This window comes from Charadrius vociferus, unplaced genomic scaffold, assembly GCF_000708025.1.
Source record: "Charadrius vociferus isolate BGI_N301 unplaced genomic scaffold, ASM70802v2 scaffold361, whole genome shotgun sequence".
NCBI classification, from domain to species: domain Eukaryota; kingdom Metazoa; phylum Chordata; class Aves; order Charadriiformes; family Charadriidae; genus Charadrius; species Charadrius vociferus.
In genome coordinates this window covers 74,334-92,212 of record NW_009646657.1, presented here as the reverse complement: position 1 = coordinate 92,212, position 17,879 = coordinate 74,334, and the positions used below count along the sequence as shown (strand labels likewise).

The window sequence follows — 17,879 nt, the reverse complement described above, 5'->3', positions numbered from 1 at the left end:
ATGTACGTCGGGAGGAAAAGGAAGAAGCCGGTACCGAAGAGGTGGGTGCAGAGGAGGGGGAGGGGGTTTCCTCCGGTGACACCCGGGGGCGACAGCTTTGCAGGTGTGTGGGACAGGGCAGGGTGGCAGAAAACCAGTCTGCAAGAGCCAAACTGGTTATGGGAAACTGCGTTAAGCTGCTCTGATGTGAAGAAGCAAAAGAGGTAGGGAGACAGTATGCTTGAGCTACTCTGTTTTAATTAGGGTTAATTGGAGCTAATGCTTTGCAGGTTCTGGCATGCTGGAGGAAAAATAAAAATCCTGACTATAATTGTCCTGCATCCCCAGTGTTCCTGTGAGGAAGCTTGTTGGAGAATTTGAGATGCTCAGCTGTCCTCTGGTTTGAGTTGCTGGCTGGCTTATGTTTCAGCTTCTGCGTAAATCAAATGTACAGCAATGGTTAATTAGCAAAATGATCCCCTATCCCCCCCTGATGCGTTGCTGGAGCTGCCTGACTTTGGGACCCCTCTGCCTCCCCCCATACCTTCTCTGAAGTCACATCAGCCTGTTGACCTCAGGTTACCAGGTGTATATATTTCTGGGAGCCACTGGGGGGAGACAGATGAGCTGAGCCCAAACCTGGGATGGAAGAGCGAACATCAATGTCATAAACGTATGGTGAAATGTTAAGCTGAGCCAAAGCCTAGGATGAAGGAGGGAGCATCAACATTATAAACCTATAGTGAGAAGGTGAGCCAGAGCCTCTCTTGGGTGTTTATTAGGGAGTCTTAAAGAAGTGTGAAGATGCGAAGCACAGTTGTTCTGCTTCAAACCTTTCTCCTGATGACCTTGGAGTGGCAAGGGTGTGGTGGTTGGGCTGTGCAACCCCCTGTGGTGGGGCTGGTGGGGCCAGACCGAGGGTTTGGGCTGGATTTGTGTGGCTCAGGATGTGGGAGAAGGTGTTTCTTTGGAGCAGAGAGGATCTTGATCCCTGGTACTGCAGGGAATTGGAAGATGCTATATTCTTCTGTGACCGGGCAGATCTTGCAGCAGGGTCCTGCTGGGAGAGGCCAGGAAGAGCAGGGCTGGGAGCAGTGGGATGCGTGGCCAGCCAGGTGGGGAGGGAAGGATGGGGTTAGGGAGTTCTCTAGTCCCTCTGTAGTTTGCTCAGGTTTTTTTACATATTAAAACAAAATGAAAAATTAGGAGACAATATATCAGCCAGGGCAACGTCAACTGTTGTTAATAGTTAGTAACCCTCAGTACTTGCCAGCATGCAAAAGTGGTAAACTTCCTGCTGGGATCCTTGTTCAAAGGGCAACTGGGGAAAAACAACACTACAGCAGCGTAGCCTTTGCCCTTCTTGGAGCAGAGCTTTCCCTGCAGCTCTGCTCTGGCTTGTCTGCACGGGGGTCAGCAGCTTTTCTCAGCAGCTTCATTGTGAACTTTGTGGGACAGCTGCAATGAGCTTTGCACTGTATCCGTTTCATAAGACTGCTCCTGCAAGCAGAATGGGGGTTCAGACCTCTTTAAAATGCCTTTTCCTTGCTTGTTGCGCAGGTGTTGAGCTGCTTTGTTGAACTCCAGGGTTCAGTGTGCTCTGCTCAGGCTGTGCTCCCTAGGACAGCCTCGCTTGGTGCCCGGGGCTGGCAGAGACTGCCAGAGCTTTGCCCTGCAGTGTGGATAGAGACAGCCCTAAGGGCAGGGAATTTAAACAGCTTTTAAACATCTAGACCAAGCTTCACTGTTTCTGTGAGCAGGGGGTAATGTTGTTTCCTGTAGTCTTCACCTGTGCAGATTAATGGCTAATAATGTGGTTGTGCTCAAGCCAATGCCTTTCCATTGGCAAGTGTGTGTGTGATGGGGGCTGGTGGTTTTCTTGGCCCTGCCTGCTCTCTCATAGGAGCTTCATAACTACCTGACAGAGAGTGAAGAGATTTGTCAGCGATGAGTACCTGGAAGCTGTTTCCCTGTGGCATCCCTAAGGATGGAGAACTGTGTGTGGAGCCTCTGGCCCTGGGAATTCCTGGGCACAGGGTGCAATGTTTGCCCATGGAAATGGGCTGCCAAAAGAGCTGCCTGCCGTCACCAGAGCCATGTTCCTGTTTGTTGTCCCTCCTCTCAAGGGTGGTTGTGAAGCACCCTGTGTGCTGCAGCTGGGCACATGCAGGAACAGAGATGCTGGAACGTCCTCCTTTAGCCTTGTGGTGCTTCAGTGCTGGCTGTGTCACCCCATGTGTCACAGCCAGAGCATTTTCAGTGCTTGGCCAGACTATTCAAGAGAGCCTGTTACATCTGCATTTTATCCACTCCCATACAAAGAAGCACTCTCTGCTTATCTCCAGTCTCATTTTATCTTCTTTCTGGCTGTTTGTGGGCTAGATTTGGATAGTGAGTGTGCAGAGGACTTTTCTTTAAATGATATCTGAGGAAACACAGAATAATTTTCTTCACCTCTTTTTTTTTTTTTTATCAGAGACAGAGTAATTTTTTTTCCTCCTGCTGAGTGACTGTGATTTCAAAAGTGTTTAAGCCACTGGCTAATGGAGTGCATAAAAGCACTGGTGCCAGTGTGTCTTGCCCAGCTTGTATGCATAAGTTTGGTGATGAGTTGCACCCAACCTCTCTGAAAAGCAGGGTATATTCCTCCTGATGCTTATGTTACAAAACAGCGTGATTGAGCTTTTCTGGAGGAATGGTACGATTTTCCATCTGTGCTTAGCAGACCCCTTGGTAGCTCTCTACAATGAAAATTCAACAGACATCTTGCTGCATTTCATTTAATACTCATTTCCTCTCTTGTCACACATGTGAGCAGTCCTGCCAGATGAGATTTGAGAGAGGTATTAGAGGGGAGAGCTTAAATTGCTGCTAAATATTGGCAGATCCTATTACCCGAAGCTGCTTTATAAGCAAGGATGCCTGCAGAGAGTGAGCTTGTGGTTAGTCAAATTACATCAAAACAATATGGGTTGCATGTTAGGGGATGCAGTGTAACCAAATACAGAGTGGAGGTCTAAAGGTTTTTTTTCAAGCTAGAGAATTCAAATTGGCATTAAAAACCAAAGGAGACAAGGTGACATCCAAGACTTGTTAAAGTCATTAACTAACCTCTTACTGCTGTGGCTGTGACTACAGTTGTAGCTTGTGTAATAACTGCAGCTGATGGAGACAGGTCCCCATATGTGCTTGAGAGACAAGAGCTGCTCTTGTGGACCCTGCTCCTTCTGCAGACTGAGAGTTGGTCTCAGAGCCTAAGTTTGGCATCAATTGTTTTAGGTTGGAAGTGCCTGTCTGAAAGGATCAGAAATCAGAAGACTGTAAGAGAGCAAGTTTTAAAAATCTACTGTTTTCTTAAGTTCTGTTCCCTAAAACACCCTATGCAGTATCTCTTTGTTCAAGTCGCAGAACAGTAGGGGTTGGAAGGGACCTTTGGAGATCATCTAGTCCAACCCCCCTGCCAAAGCAGGTTCACCTAGAGGAGGTTGGACAGAAATGCATCTAGGCAGGTTTTGAGTATCTCCAGAGCAGCAGACTCCACAACCTCTCTGGGCAGCGTGTTCCACTGCTCTGTCACCCTCAAAGCAAAGAAGTTTTTCCTCATGTTGAGATGGAATTTCCTGTGGATTTGTGTGGATTCCTGTGTTCCAATTTTTGCCCATTGCCCCTTGTCCTGTCGCTGGGCATCACTGAAAAGAGTCTGGCCCTATCCCCTTGACCCTTTAGATATTTATAAGCATTGATGAGGTTCCCTCTCAGTCGTCTTTTCTCCAGGCTGAACAAACTCACCAGGGCAGAATAGGGGGGAAGGATGACTTCCCTCGACCTGCTGGCCATGCTCTTTTTAATGCACGCCAGGATACTATTGGCCTTCTTGGCCACAAGGGCACATTGCTGGCTCATGGTCAACTTGTTGTCCACTAGGACTCCCAGATCCCTTTCCACAGAGCTGCTTTCCAGCTGGCCAGCCCCTAACCTATAGTGGTGCGTGGGGTTATTCCTCCCAGGTGCTGTCACTGGCTTTCACATGTGTTTCTTTTTGTCATATTAGTAAGCACAGAAACTTGAAAAGCTCTGAGCAGTCAGAGGAAATTTAGAAAAAGCTAACTGAAACAAATTCAAATAAATATTTTTAGACCTTCCCACTTTCCATTCTTGCTATTTGTTAGCATGCTTATTGCTAAGGGCTACTTGCTCCTGGGCAGACAGGATAGCTATCTGAATCCTCTGAGCAACTCAAGGTAGTGCTTGCCATGGTGAGGACCTCATCTGAGCATGGGGACCATGGCCAGGGAGAGATCTGCTGTGTAGGAAGGGTATGGGATGAGGAAGAAAAGGAGAAAGGGTGCACAGAGCAGCATGTGGGTGGAAAACCTAACCAGATTTCCAAGTGATGCTCTGATGGCTCTGTCCTCTTCCCTGCCGAGGTTCAGTGGTGGGAGCAAAGCTGTAGTATCCAGCTGAGTTCTTTCAGCCAGGCTGCACATTAAGGTGTCCATCTGAGGATTGCCCCACACTCCAGATGGAGAACATCATGCCTAGGGCTGCACAAGGTGGCCAGCTAGGATTGCCAAGTCTCCTCCAGCTATTGCCTTGTGGGCTTGCTGGAACTTGCTCTTGCTGCTGCATGGCCTTACTTTGGCCACCTGATGTTTTACTGTTGTTGTGGCTGCACTAAATTCAATACTGGGTTTGGAAAGAGCCTGTTGGACAGGCCCAGTTTGATTAAACTCTCATTTGCCTCTTCCAGCCCCAAACCATCACCCCTTGAGGGTGTGAAGTCCAACCCCTCCAAGCGGCATAGAGACAGACTCAACCAGGAGCTGAACAAGCTGACTGGCTTGCTACCCTTCCCTGAAGATGTACGTGTCAGGCTTGATAAACTCTCTGTTCTCCGACTGGCTGTTGGATACCTGAAGGTGAAGAGCTACTTGCTGGGTGAGTGACTGTGTTGGTGTTGCGAGGGCTGGAAAAGCTCCTGGAATCAATCCCCACTGCATGGCTCGCATCCCATCCTGAGCCATGTTTGCCTTGGGATAGACAGTTGTGTCTCCTGAAGATGAGTTGTGGTATCAGACCCTTGTTTGTTAATGCATCAGTGTTGGATCTTTAGCTGAGGTACTGGCCTGAAAATGCCCTGGTAAACTGGGTAGGAAAGTGCCGCATCTTCAGAAATGTGGAGGAATTGGCAATTGTTGCTGAAGAGATGCTATGCTCAAGGGCTATCTACTCCTTAGGCCTTTTGCTGCAATGACACAGATTTTTATCCATGTCTCCTCTGGAAGGAATCAACTTCATTTTTGGGTGCTGCACACCCAAATCTAATACTCTTCGATCAGTTATGGGTGGTTGGTGTCTCAGAAAAGCAACGTCCTTGGGAAAGCGAGACCACCTAGCAGGGTCTTGGAAACAGAGTCAGAGGTAGACAGCAGGCAGGCAAGTGATTCAGGAGAGGTTGTGGGAGTGTTGGGAGTAGAGGACCCTGTCCCCATTGCTTTTGGAGGGGGTGTCCAGCAAAGAAACAGCACCATGGGTTGAGGGGGGCAGTTGGGTGCAGCTGAGACCTCCTGCAAAGTTTCTCAGTCTACTTCTCGTTAGCAACCATACTACCTCTCCTTCATGTCTGAAAACCCTCTTGTGTTCTGCTCCCACCAGCCCACGGTGAAGAAGGGAGCAACAGGTAAAACAGTGTGTCTTGCAGAACGGTAACATTTCCCTCATCTAACTGGAACTGCAGTTTATGAATTAAATTGAAAGTCCCCAGGAACTGTGGGCAGCTGTCTCTGCTGGGCAAGTGTGGTAGGAGATGTTGCACAGGACTGCTCTGCTTGTTGAGATTGGCAAGCTAAACAAGGCTGCTCTTAAGGCCCTTGTTCGGTTTGGCATATTGTTAGCTCATTTTTATCGCCTTTCTTCCTCGGTGGAGGGTGTGGGAGTGGGTGTCTCATGTTGGTGGTTTACTGGTGCACTTGGCACCCTGGCCCTGCTGGGCTCAGCTGTGGTGAGTCTTTTATATTTCTCTAATGAGCGTTTCTATGAGATTGATGGTGATGCCTCATACCCAGAGACCCCAGTTCATATTTCCAGGATGGAGGGTTGAGCTGATGCGCCTGGAAAGCCAATCTCCTTGCGTTTGCCTCTCTGCAGCCCTGCCACTGTGTAGACCCTGGTACAGGGCAGCAACTGTACCAGGAGAGTGATTGTGGCTGGATATCGCTGCTATTTTGCTTCTGCTCTTGGCACCAGGGACTTTCTGATGTATTTTTCCCTGCTGTGCATGTAGCTCCCTTTTTCCTGCTCACAGGTCACAGCAGCGATTACTCTCTGGATTTGCAGCTGTTGTTGATGTATCTGATGTAGTTCCTGCTGGTGAAAAAACTTGTGCTGGGGGCTCCAGGGTTTTTCTGCAGACCTTTACTTTGGGAAGTAGGGATCCCCTGTACACACTACACATCTGATGTGGTGCTGCCTTTATGAGCAAGAAAAATACTGCAAAAAGGAGGCCAGCTGAGCTGCCCTGGGTTCACCGGCCTGCTGGCTGCCCTTGTGCGCCAGCCATAGCCCATGGAAGTTTTGTACTGATGTGCTCACACTGTACCCTGCTGAGGAACCTCTTCCAGGCCCAGGAGTTGCAGATGGTTCAGCTCCTAGTCCTGAAGCTGTAGCTCACACATGGGGCTGCAATGGTGGGATCTCTCCTGCAGAGCTGGTTTCTCAGGTAGGAACCAGAGCAGATCCCTCCTGTTCTTCCAACTTCCATCCATGGGGCAGTGTTGGATCATCACAACAGTGTGCTACCTCTGCGAAGGATTTGAGGGTGGCTGGCAGACCACCTAGTGTGGGTGTGGATTTAATGGGCCCTCATCCTTGCCCTAGAGATGCCAGCTGCTTGACCCCAGGTGCTGGCCTGACCTCTCTTGTGGTGTTAGCTGTTCTCTGAGCACCTCTGGCACATCTTCCTAAGTGTTACCAGCTGCTGAAGGCTTTGCTGAACCTGTGCTGGTACTGGCTGGCTGTGGCTGGGTCCAAAAGGCTGTGACACAGGAGGTACTTGCTGGGAGCAGGACTCCAAAGGACATGATGGGGGTGCGAAGAAGCACCTTGCTGTGGAGGGGAAATGTCTTGTGCTGGCTGCCTTTGCACAAGAGGGGTGATTGCTGCATGCACAGCATTGGATGCATTTTGGAGACTGTGGAGCTCCTCAAAGGCAAGGTTGGACTAAAAGCAAGACTTGCTGATTGCCTCTTCCTCCATTGTCTGCTTTTTGGGGGGCAAACCTGGGAAACAGGATTCACTGTCTGCCTGTCTGAGATGCAGGGTGAGTAGCTGGGTAAGCAGCCTAATGCCATGATGGCAAGATGTGATGATTTGAGGATGCAACAGGTCCTTCCATCCAAGGCAGTGCTAACAGAGCACTAACCTGCATTGCTTTCTCCACTGATGTTCAAAGAAAGGCAGCAATCAGCCGTCCTTACTGATAGGGCTGGACTCAGCAGCACCCAACATGTATCTGGGCTGATGAGTCCAGCTAAGAGGGAAAATAGGGGTGTAGAGCCTGGCTGGGGGGGTTGCCATGCCTGTGAGTCGCCACGCTCCTCTGCCTGCCAGGACATGAACTGCAGGCTGCAGTGCAAGTAAAGCTTGAAAGGCTGCCAGGGATTGCTTTCACAACCCACTTATAAAAGCGGTTGCTTAAATGCCACAAAGCAGTGCCTGGGCAGTGGGGGAGGCATGGACTGGTGTGTGTGCCTGGCATGGCATGGAATGGGGTCAGGACATACAGACAAGCACACATTTAATCTCCAGTGTGTTGAGCTTGATGGAATGAGTGATGGACCCTGGTGAAGGCAGAGCATGTGGAGGGCAGGAAGCCAGCATCTTTCTATACTTTAAGGCTTCTATCACATCTTCTCCCCTCTGAGTGAATAAACTTGGTTCCCTTAGCTTTTGCCCAATGCCAGATTTGTAACCTGTCCCTTGGGAGCTCTCCCAGGGCCCTCTCCAGCTGGGGATGCTGGTCCCCAGGAGGAGACCCCTGTGCCAAGCTCTCCAGCTGGGACTCCTGCCTCCAAGCAGCAGTAGTTCCCAGTGGATGTGCTCATCATGTGCTTCCTGCATGAGAGCTGCTTCAGGAAAGCAGTCATCATTGCATGGATTCATGTTCAGTGGCAGCCTTGTCCCCTCCTTGGAGATCTGTTCTGCCAGGCCAATTACTCCCATTTGGCCACTGTGCCTTTGATTTCCAGCCCCAAACTTGCTTTGCCCATGTCTGCTCTGAAGTTCATCTTGTTTGACTTCAGATCATCCCACCGATTCATCAAGGTCGACCTCAGTTCGAGCCCTGCCTGATGAAGACCTATGTCATCTGCAAGTCATGGCAGCCTTTTCATGGTGTATTGCATCAGCCGTTTCAGGGGGAGGTGGTGAAATCCCATGTGCCCTGCTTTCTGTTTCAGTTTTGCTGTTGTCTGCTTTTTGCTTCATGCAGGCTCTTCTCCTGCAGCACAAGAGTGTGGCATTGCCTGGCAAGCATCCCTGTCCTCTGCTGCCTCAAACTCTCTCCATTAGCAGCCCAAGCCCATTACCTTGTCTCCAGGCAGCTTTAATTGGTGCCATAGTGATAAAGGGTTCCTCTTTTCAAGGACTTCAAGGGCACTTGCCTTTTCTTCTAGGCACAGGGTTAACAGAGTTTACGTGGAGCCAAAGTATGTGGTTATAACCAGTCCAGCAGGGAGGTGGATGCTGGCGGGTGACGCTGGGCGTATGCCTGCCTGGTCTGTGTCACAGGTTAAAAGTAAAAATCCCATGTACTGCTAGAGGTGGTTCTTGCAAGAAATGCAGCATGTGCTCAAAAGCCCATCTGAGGCTCTGCCTTCTCTTGGTTTTGTGTCCTTGCAGCAGGTATTTGAGTCCTTGGGGCAGGAGATAGATCAATTGTTGTGAAAGGTGGGAGGAATTAGCTGCTGCCCACCATTTGGTGTCCTTCTGCTAGCTCTCCTTCCCTGCTTTATCTCCCATACAGCCTGAGCTGTCTCCCATACAGCTTCTGGGAGTAGAGACAAACCAAACTGGGATTGGCTTTTTGTTGCTGGTGGTGGGTTTCTTGGCTTTTTTGGTTTAATTTCAAATGTCTAGGGAGAGACTGGTACAAGACAAGATGGACAATGCTTCTTCTGAACTGTCCTATGGTCCTCCCTGACATGTCTGCATCAGCTGGCATTTCCTCCTGCTGCCCTGATACAGCTTTTGCTGGTTTGAAAACTACCTCAGGAAGACCCTGTAGAGGTGACAGGTATTCAGCTGGTTGCTTCTTGAGGGTGGTGGAAGGATCCACATACCTCCCTTTCCAGATAGAGAGGACTACACTGTCCTGAAGAGCATGCAACACCTGCTTGAGGTATTGGGGAAACTTCACTGGTATTTGAGCTGGCCAGGCTCTGTGCTGGTGTCCAGAAGTTTGTTTTGGCCATGCCAGGTTTGTAGATAGACTGAGCTTGTCCAACTGCAGCCCTTGGTTGGAGCTGCTCTGTTATCCCATTTTGATCTGCTGCCTGGCCACCCGAAGCAGGAAAATCGGCGCATAGCCTTCTCTGGACAGCTTCAGAGACCTGTGTTGGTCCAGCGTGGAGGTTTTTGCTGATAATATCCCAGGAATTTCAGCTTTTCCCAGAGCCCTCCCCTCTGACACCAGCAGGCAGTAACCCGCAGGCTCATATAAATACACGTGGCACTAGTGATGCTGGCCTAGGTCAACATAAATCATTTGCCATGCAGATGCCATGAACAAGCAGCAACTGGTGGAGAAGGATCTGGTTTAGAAACATTTTATAAGACCTCTAAGAAGGACAGAAATAGTATCAACTTCTGTGGATGGACTGAAAGCTCAGCAAGGATGGTCAGTGTTTTCTGACAAGCTCTGCGGCTTTTCTGATCTTCTGATCATGTGCTATTTTGGGGGTTGATTACTCTTCATGGAAAAAATGACCAATTCCTGGTGTTTCCACCAGTTTGCATCTCAGACTGAGCATGATTTTCACTTTGGAGGCGATCCCTGCATCACTCCCCCATAACACTGCTTTTTAGCTCACCATGATCTTCCTTGGGGTATGAGGAAGAGCTGGTTGGTGGGGACAGTGCAGGGAATGGCCAAGGTGAGAGCCAGCCATGAGAGCCGTGGGTCAGTAGCAGATGCACAGGTGTTTCTGCATCCTTCCCTCTCCCACCTGGGAAGGATCAGGATTGGGGTCCGCAGTTAAATAAGCAGGCAGCAGGGTTGCAGCTGGAAGCTCAAAAGGATTTAATTTTTGAAAGTTGAAAGAAGGTGTTTCAGGGATTTGAACTTGGTCCTGGAGCGTGGGCCTGTTTGGAAACCAGGAGATGCTGTTGCAGGGTAGTGGTGCACTGGATCATCTTTTAAATCCCCTTTACTTTTAAATGTTCTCTTTTCTGTCCATGCTTTAATGAGAAACCAGAAAAATTTGTAGTTTGCTGGAAATTACAAGCTTCAGACATTGGGAGGAGAGTCCTCAAAGCTCTGTGCCTCCATAGGCTTGTTTGGGGCATACACACATCTGCTGTAACTTGTCTGTCCCCTGGTGCAAGTGCTGCAGATGTTGCACAGCTCTCTTCTGCCTGGTATCACAGTATTCCCTGTGCAAAAAAAAAAAAAAAAAAAAAGGTAAGGTCCGCATGCAAGTTTGGAGTTGGGTGTTCAGGGAAATCATGTGTATCGGCTCTGCTTGTCAGCTCCTGAACCACTCATTCCCCTGGGGTTGGGTGGGACTGGACTTTGAGACCAGTTGCTAAAATCTCAGCATGTTTTAGGCAAGCCATTCTACAGTATAAAAGCCAGCAGGATTTGTCTCCTGACTCTCCTAAGAGTACCATGGTGGTTGCACAAACCACTGCTGGTGAAGCTGAAGGCAGCACTGTCTCAGGCTTCGCATATGGGAGATGTGTATCTCAAGCCATGGTGGCCCTCAGATGACATGCGCTGTGTGCCAGCAGGATGGCTATGTCCCCTGGGTCTGACTCTTCCCTGTAGTCAGGAGGAGGAACAGATGCAGAAGTCCAGATTTCCCTCTTCCTTTGCTTGGCAGCATGCACTTGTCACCAGTTTGTGGCTGATGCACACCTAGGGGAACAGCTTGCCCTGTGCAGTTGGCTATACCTCAGAGGGGGACCTGTAGTAGTTGGGCAGTGCTGTGTTCACTCTTCACCTGAACTTGATGAAGCACCTCCATGCTCTCAGGGTCAGAGCTCGCTTTGAGCATCAGGAAAGTTTCAATCTTGCCCAAGGTTATATGGGTAAAACATGGCAAGGTGGAGGTTCAGGGCTTGGTCTCTTCCAAGCTTTGCTCATCAGATCCAGCCTTTGAGTGCTGGTAGATAGCAACGACAACTCTGGTACTATCAAAACCTGCCTTAAAGGCAGTTAAAGGTTTTGTCACTTGTGTAAAAAATCGCTGAACCTCTCAGCCAGACCAGCACTGAGCTTCTATCTGCAAACCAATTAGCAGTGGTTGCTACTTGGACTTATGTCTGATGGTCTCCCAGATAAATCTGGAGTGACTTTGCTGATCCCTGTCTCTTTGAGAGTGAGTGCCCAAGGAGAACAGCTTGTCTCTACATTCACAGTGCTGCTGGTTGCCATGATGCTCTGGGCTCTGTATGGTGTGATGGGAGCTCCACTTGATGCAAACAGTGAGATCTTCTGAAAGCTCGGATGGATTTGTTTAGTGCTGAGTGGCTTGGAAAACCTCCAGCTAGCTGGAGATCTGTGCTGGGGTTCATTTCCTAGGGTTTGCGTAACAAAAGAAGCAGATGCTGGGGGTTGCAGATGTGGGTCTGCCAAGGGTGAGTTGAGCAGAAAATGGGGCTTAAATGCCTCTCTGCAAGGTGGAGAGGATGCGCTTAGGGTATGTGCTGCCATGCCCTCTTCCTAGATTAAGGTCATCCAGGTGGTGAGGCCTGCAGTAGAGACAACCAGTGGAAAACCCTCTCCTGGTACCAGACCATGCTCTGGATGTTGTCAAAGCTGGAGATGACTAACCGCTCATAAAAAATGGCAAATAATGGGCCACCTCCCTGTAACTCACTGGCCCACACCCAGCCCAGTGTCAGCCTGGGGCAGGAGATGCCATTTTCCACATGTGTGTTTTTTGAGAATGTGTGGTCCACGTGTCTGTCCTTGTTCCATCTCCTGCCAAACTTCCACCTAACACTCTGGGCTGGTGCCCAAGCATAAGGGAGGGCAGGTAGTGTCCTGCAGGGGCTGTGACTCATGGCAAGCCTGTGTCCTTTGCAGGCTTCACTCTGCACCTTGCAAGCACAGCTGGAGGTATGCCTACAAGGTTATTGGGCATTTTGGCTTAGTAGAGAGAAGTGGTTAAGGCTGCAGGTAGGAGCTGCACAGGTTGGACGAGCTTCAGGGGCTGCTCTTCATGAGGGTGCACCAGACGCAGCAGGTCACAGGCTGTGAAGAGTAGTCACAGTAGAAGTGTTGCAGCTGATATTTATATGTGTGGACGTATTTTTATATTGTGCCTATGTCACGGTTGCAACATATTTAGGATGAACCTGGGTAAGGTCTTGCATGATGCAACCCTTCCCCTGGGCCCGTAGGGCTCTCTGGACAGCCATGATGGGATATTCTGCTTGGTCTGTGCTGAGCAAGAGCCTATCTGCGCCACCGTCCAAGTTGTCCTGGCTGTCACCTTTCAGTCATGATGACAGCCTCTTAGCTCCACAGCAAGGTCTGGACCTGCTGTTTGCACCAAGCAGGTGCCAGTGCAGAGATGGATCCAATGAGGATGTGCTCAGTGGCATGATCTTGCCACCACAGGAGCTGGAGTCCTGATGGATCTGCATTCACCTGCCCGGTGCAGGATGAGTACTCCTAGTTCTGTGCTTCCCAACAGCAGTCTCAGACATTTGCTGTCCCTGCACTGGTGCAGTTAGGAAGGTTAGATCCAAGATCTCCATCTGTGCCAGGGACTGCTCATGGTCCTGGGAAACCTGCTCTGGCTGACCCTGCTCGAGCAGGGGGTTGGCCTGGGAGGTCTCACCAGGTCCCTTCCCACCTCTGCTGCTGTGCAACTCTGCAATGCCCTGCTGCGGGGCAGATAGCAGCAGGTTTCACCACGTAATCTCACTGCATTCAGCATTAAATTAGCTTTTTTTTAATTATTATTATTCGTCTTTGTGTTATTTATTGTAACTATGGGCCAGAGCTGCAGGGGTCTGGACCTGAAGTAACTGATGCAGTGAAAGGAGTCAAGCTTAAATTCCTCCTTGGGCAAGATCCTGCAGGACTACATGGGACTGTTTGTAGCAGCAGGAGGTTGGAGAGGTTGGTGTGGGCTTTGGGGCTGCCAGTGCTCCCCTGGGCGTTTCTGTGATCCTTGCAAAAATGCTGGGTGACTCTTTCTAATAGGTTTATAATCTTTATTTTTGGCGTTTGCCTGTTCTGCTTGGATGGCATGAGCCTGCTCAGATTGGCATGATGCCTTTGTAAAATAGCTGAGGCAAAGGTTGGTGCTAATTTGATGTTTGGGATCGGATCCAAGAGGAAAACAGTTGTGCATTGCTAGGCGTTGCTGGAATAGCTGGGAGCTCCTAGCTTCCTGATGCCAGGCATCTCTGGAGTTTGTTCAAAGATAAATGCTTGCTATGGTTGAAGTCTGTCATCTCCTACCAGTGTAACTCAGTCCATGACAGCAGAACTGACTCCAGGATTTTTTAACCAATAACTTTTTTTTCAGTGACAAAACTATGCCAGAGGCAAGGGACATGTTAACCTCCATGGCTGCATTACTGCGTGAATGGGATGAGCAAAGAGTGAAGAGATTAGATTGCTTTGCTCCTTTTTTCTTTCTTTCTCATACTTGAGGCCTTTCTTCCACTTTCCAGGGCCTAGAAACCTCCTTGTAGAGGCAAGAAAACCAACCCAAAGGGATGCTCTTGGGCATGTACAGGACAAATACCGATTCATTAATGCTGAAAATGTTACTCATCCTGGCTGTCATCTGCCCTGGCTTCCTTTTGAATGAAAGCCTTCTAGTCGTTGGGGATTGCACCGGCAGCAGGAAACCTCCTCCAGTCCTCTGGCTGGTGTAGGGGTTGAGGACAGAGCTTTTCCCCTCCTGTGTTAAACATTACACACTAACAGCCTTTATCGCAGCACTTTGAAAATATAAATGATCGCCAAATTGCTTCAGTAACTGCCTAGGATTTGTCCAGTAACTGCAGATCACTTTTATCATGGTCTTCTTAATTGTGCATTAATTCCCATTAATTCTCAAAGATGCACAGCAGGAGAATGAAAAAAAAACTGGGCACAAACAGCAAATGTGCATGTCTTTGTATCTATAGCTATTTCTTTTACTGTGGGTATATTAGAGCTTGTATGCACGTTGGACCTGTTTCTTTTAATTCCATTAACTTTGTGGTCTCAGCTACCTCATGTGGAAGTGAGTCTCAACATGTAATTATATAATGGTTGGAAGGGACTGTAAAGATCATCTAGTTCCAACCTCCCTGCCATGGGCAGGGACACCTCACACTAGACCAGGTTGCTCAAAGCCCCATCCAACCTAGCCTTGAACACCTCCAGGGATGGGGCCTCCACAGGTTCCCTGGGCAACCAGTTCCAGTGCCTCACCACACTCATTATGAATTTTTTTTCTTAATACTTAATCTAAATCTACCCTCTTCCAGTTTGAAGCCATTACCCCTCGTCCTATCACTACATGCCCTTGTAAAAAGTCCCTCTCTAGCTTTCTTGTAGATACCCTTCAGATACTGGAAGGGTATAATAAGGTCTCCCCAGAGCCTTCTCCTCTCCAGGCTGAACAATGCCAACTCTCTCAGCCTGTTTTCATACGGGAGATGCTCCATCCCTCAGATCATCTTCATTGCCCTGCTCTGGACTCGCTCCAACAGGTCCATGTCCTTCTTATGCTGGGGGCTCCAGAGGTGGATGCAGTACTCCAGGTGGGGTCTCACAAGAGCAGTGTAGAGGGGCAGAATCACCTCCCTTGACCTGCTGGCCGCACTTCTTTCGATGCAGCCCAGGATGTGGTTGGCTTTCTGGGCTGTGAGCATACATTGCCAGTTCATGTTGAGCTTCTCATCAACCACCACCTTCAAGGCCTTCTCCTCAGGGCTGTTCTCAATCTATTCTCCACCCAGCCTGTATTTGTGCATGGGATTGTCCCAGCCCATGTGCAGGACCTTGCCCTTGGCCTTGTTGAACTTAATGAGGTTTGCACAGGCCCCCCTCTCCAGCCTGTTCAGGTCCCTCTGGATGGCGTCCCTCCCCTCCAATGTGTCAACCACACCACACAGCTTGGCTGCATTAGCAAACTTGCTGAGGGTGCACTCTGTCCCAACATCCACGTCACCAACAAAGATGTAATGGTCCATTACAATGAGTATGTCAACCAGGGGGTGAATTAGACAGCTTTTAGTATCTCCCCTTCTTCCTGCCATCAGACGTTTTCAGTGCGTCTTAGCCATCAACCCCTTGGAGACATGATTTCATCAGGCTGAGGGACCCGGGGCTCTCGATGGCATTCCAGGGGGGTAGCATCTCTCCATCACATAGCCTGCTCTGCTGGTGTGGAGAACCCTGCTTTTCAGTCTTCCCTGTTCCTGGTAGCGCTGGCTTCAGCTTGACTTTGCTGCGAGCTCCACTCCAGAGCTGCAGCACATCCCAGAGGTGTTCTCTGCATTGCCTTCACTCAGCTGTGTCAGGGAGGCAGGGGGAGGGGAAGGAGGCTCCAAGCCACCACCCTGTGTAATCAGGAGACAGAGCCAGCATTGCCTGTCATCACCCTGATGGGGTGATCATCCTGCACGTTGTTTCTCATGAACGTGCATTTATGTGCTGCGGAACCCCCTCAGAGACTCGTAACTTGTCTCAAGCAAATGAAGGATGTTTCAGGGCTGATCCCTCCCTCCCATGAGGTTACTTGTATTGAAGATGGGATGGGTTTTTTTCTGCACTTTGATTGAAAAGGACTTTTTTTCCTTTCCAAGTGAAGTGACTGGAAATAATTTCTGTACCCCTGGTGGTTATATGGGCTGGAGTCCTCTATCTAGATGTGCTCAGGCATCTCTTGGGATTGCTCCCAACCAATGCGGGTCGTGGCAAGTTGAGCAAGGATGAGTTCAGAGACCTGTTTGGAGGGGAAAAGCCACAGGGGCACTTTGCTTCTGACATGTTGGTTGAGGAAGACACCCAGTCATGACACATTTGAACAGGAAGAGGGTCACCACCTGAAAATCGGTACAGGAGGTCTCCAGATCATCTAGACCGCTGAGGCTGTGGCTTCTGAGTGCAGCCTCAGCCCTGCCTGTCTGCTGGATGCTTGCCATCCCCAGGAGGGCAGCTGTCTCTTGAAGCAGAGAAGCCCTCTGCAAGAGCAAGACCAGGCCACAGGTGTTGAAGTGATGATGAGAGTAAAGGGAACTCATGTCACATGTTCCTGGATTTTTTTTGTGGGAGAGGGCCATGTGTTTTGCCTCACATACTGACCTCAGCATCTCCTTGGCCTCTGGCCATGGATGGTGCAGACTGGGCTGGATGTGAGCACCAGTTACTCTACACCATCAATATGTAGAAGCACCAGTTACAATCCAGGCCATGCAGTTAGGACCTTAAAACCCTAGTGCAGTGATGCTTGGTGGCAAAGCAGTTGACAGGTTTTTTTGAGCTTTCTACCCTCTCTCTCTGCTCCTGGCCTTCTAGCCAAGCCAGGTCATCATAGTGTGTCCTGTGGGAGATAGATTCTGCAGGATTTTCTAGCTCAGCTGTGCAGAAATGGACCACTCTTTGTTTGAGAGTAGGGGAAGTGAGCATCTCTGATGGGAGATTAAAAGTCCCTTGCTAAGATTGGTGGGAGAACTGGAAGAAATAATTTTGCTGGAAAGCACAAAATGAGCAAATAGGTGTTTCATGTTGGATTCTGTAAGCCCACAGCAGGTCTCCCCAGCTCTTTGCAGTTCTCCCTGCAGATGCTGCTGGTGGACACTAGGAGAGAGCTGGAGACCATGTGCTTTTGGGTTGTGCATCCTCTCAAAATGCTCTCTGCCCTTTGGGAAGAACTTGGTTTCTTTTTGAATTTTCTTGCCAGCTTGCTTCAATGCTTTAGAGAGGAGTCAGCCCTTCAAAAGAATTCAAATTTAAAAAAAGAAACAATGTTCCATTTTGAAAGTATTCTGCTCCATCATGTGCAAATTGAATCCATACCCATGGTCCAGATGGGCTTTGGATGTTTTTCCTTGGGAATGACTTGGCAATCATACGAGGAGGCTTTTTTCTTGGTGACTGCCTCAAACCTGCCTTTTGAAACTCCTGGGGACATGCATTTCCTTGACTGATGAGCAAACTGAGCACAGTGATTGCTTTTCTGGCATTGAACCTCATCTTCCACAACCTTTTCCAGAGGTCTTGTATCCCCTAGCCGGGCTGATCCCCCTCTTGCTGATTTGGGAAGTGTCTATGCAGAAGGTGGTCCTTTGCAGAAATGGGGACGCAGGGGGCAATGTGGATTTGTGGCATGGGCTAAACTGACCCACAGGGGAGCTATTGGGGAGGGGGAGGCATGTCCTGTGGGAGTTGCCAGTTACCTACAAGCTGGGCTTTCCTCCAGCGAGGGAGGGTGCAGGATGGACAGGGCAGAAGATACAACTGCTGCCTGAGCATCTCCAAGAAGCACTCCAGGTTTGGGGGAGGCTGAAGTAGCCCAGTCCTATCAGCAACAGAGATCAAGGCTAATTCCACTTAATAGGCTCAGAACATCTCCTCCACTTTTATTTAAACCTGCGTGACTGCAACAGTGTGGCTTCTCTGTGTCACCTTATGCAAGACCTTCAGCTAATTATCTTTAACCGTG

General features: G+C 49.4%; 1 protein-coding gene across 1 annotated transcript in view; it reads left to right on the top strand.

The window, feature by feature from the left end:
* LOC104289995 (aryl hydrocarbon receptor-like) overlaps positions 1-17,879 on the top strand; it is a 29,640-nt gene continuing 11,761 nt past the window's right edge. The window contains exons 1-2 of the mRNA XM_009889045.1: positions 1-41; positions 4,730-4,917. Coding sequence (XP_009887347.1) covers positions 1-41; positions 4,730-4,917 — 229 coding nt within the window. The remainder of the gene's footprint in view (positions 42-4,729; positions 4,918-17,879) is intronic.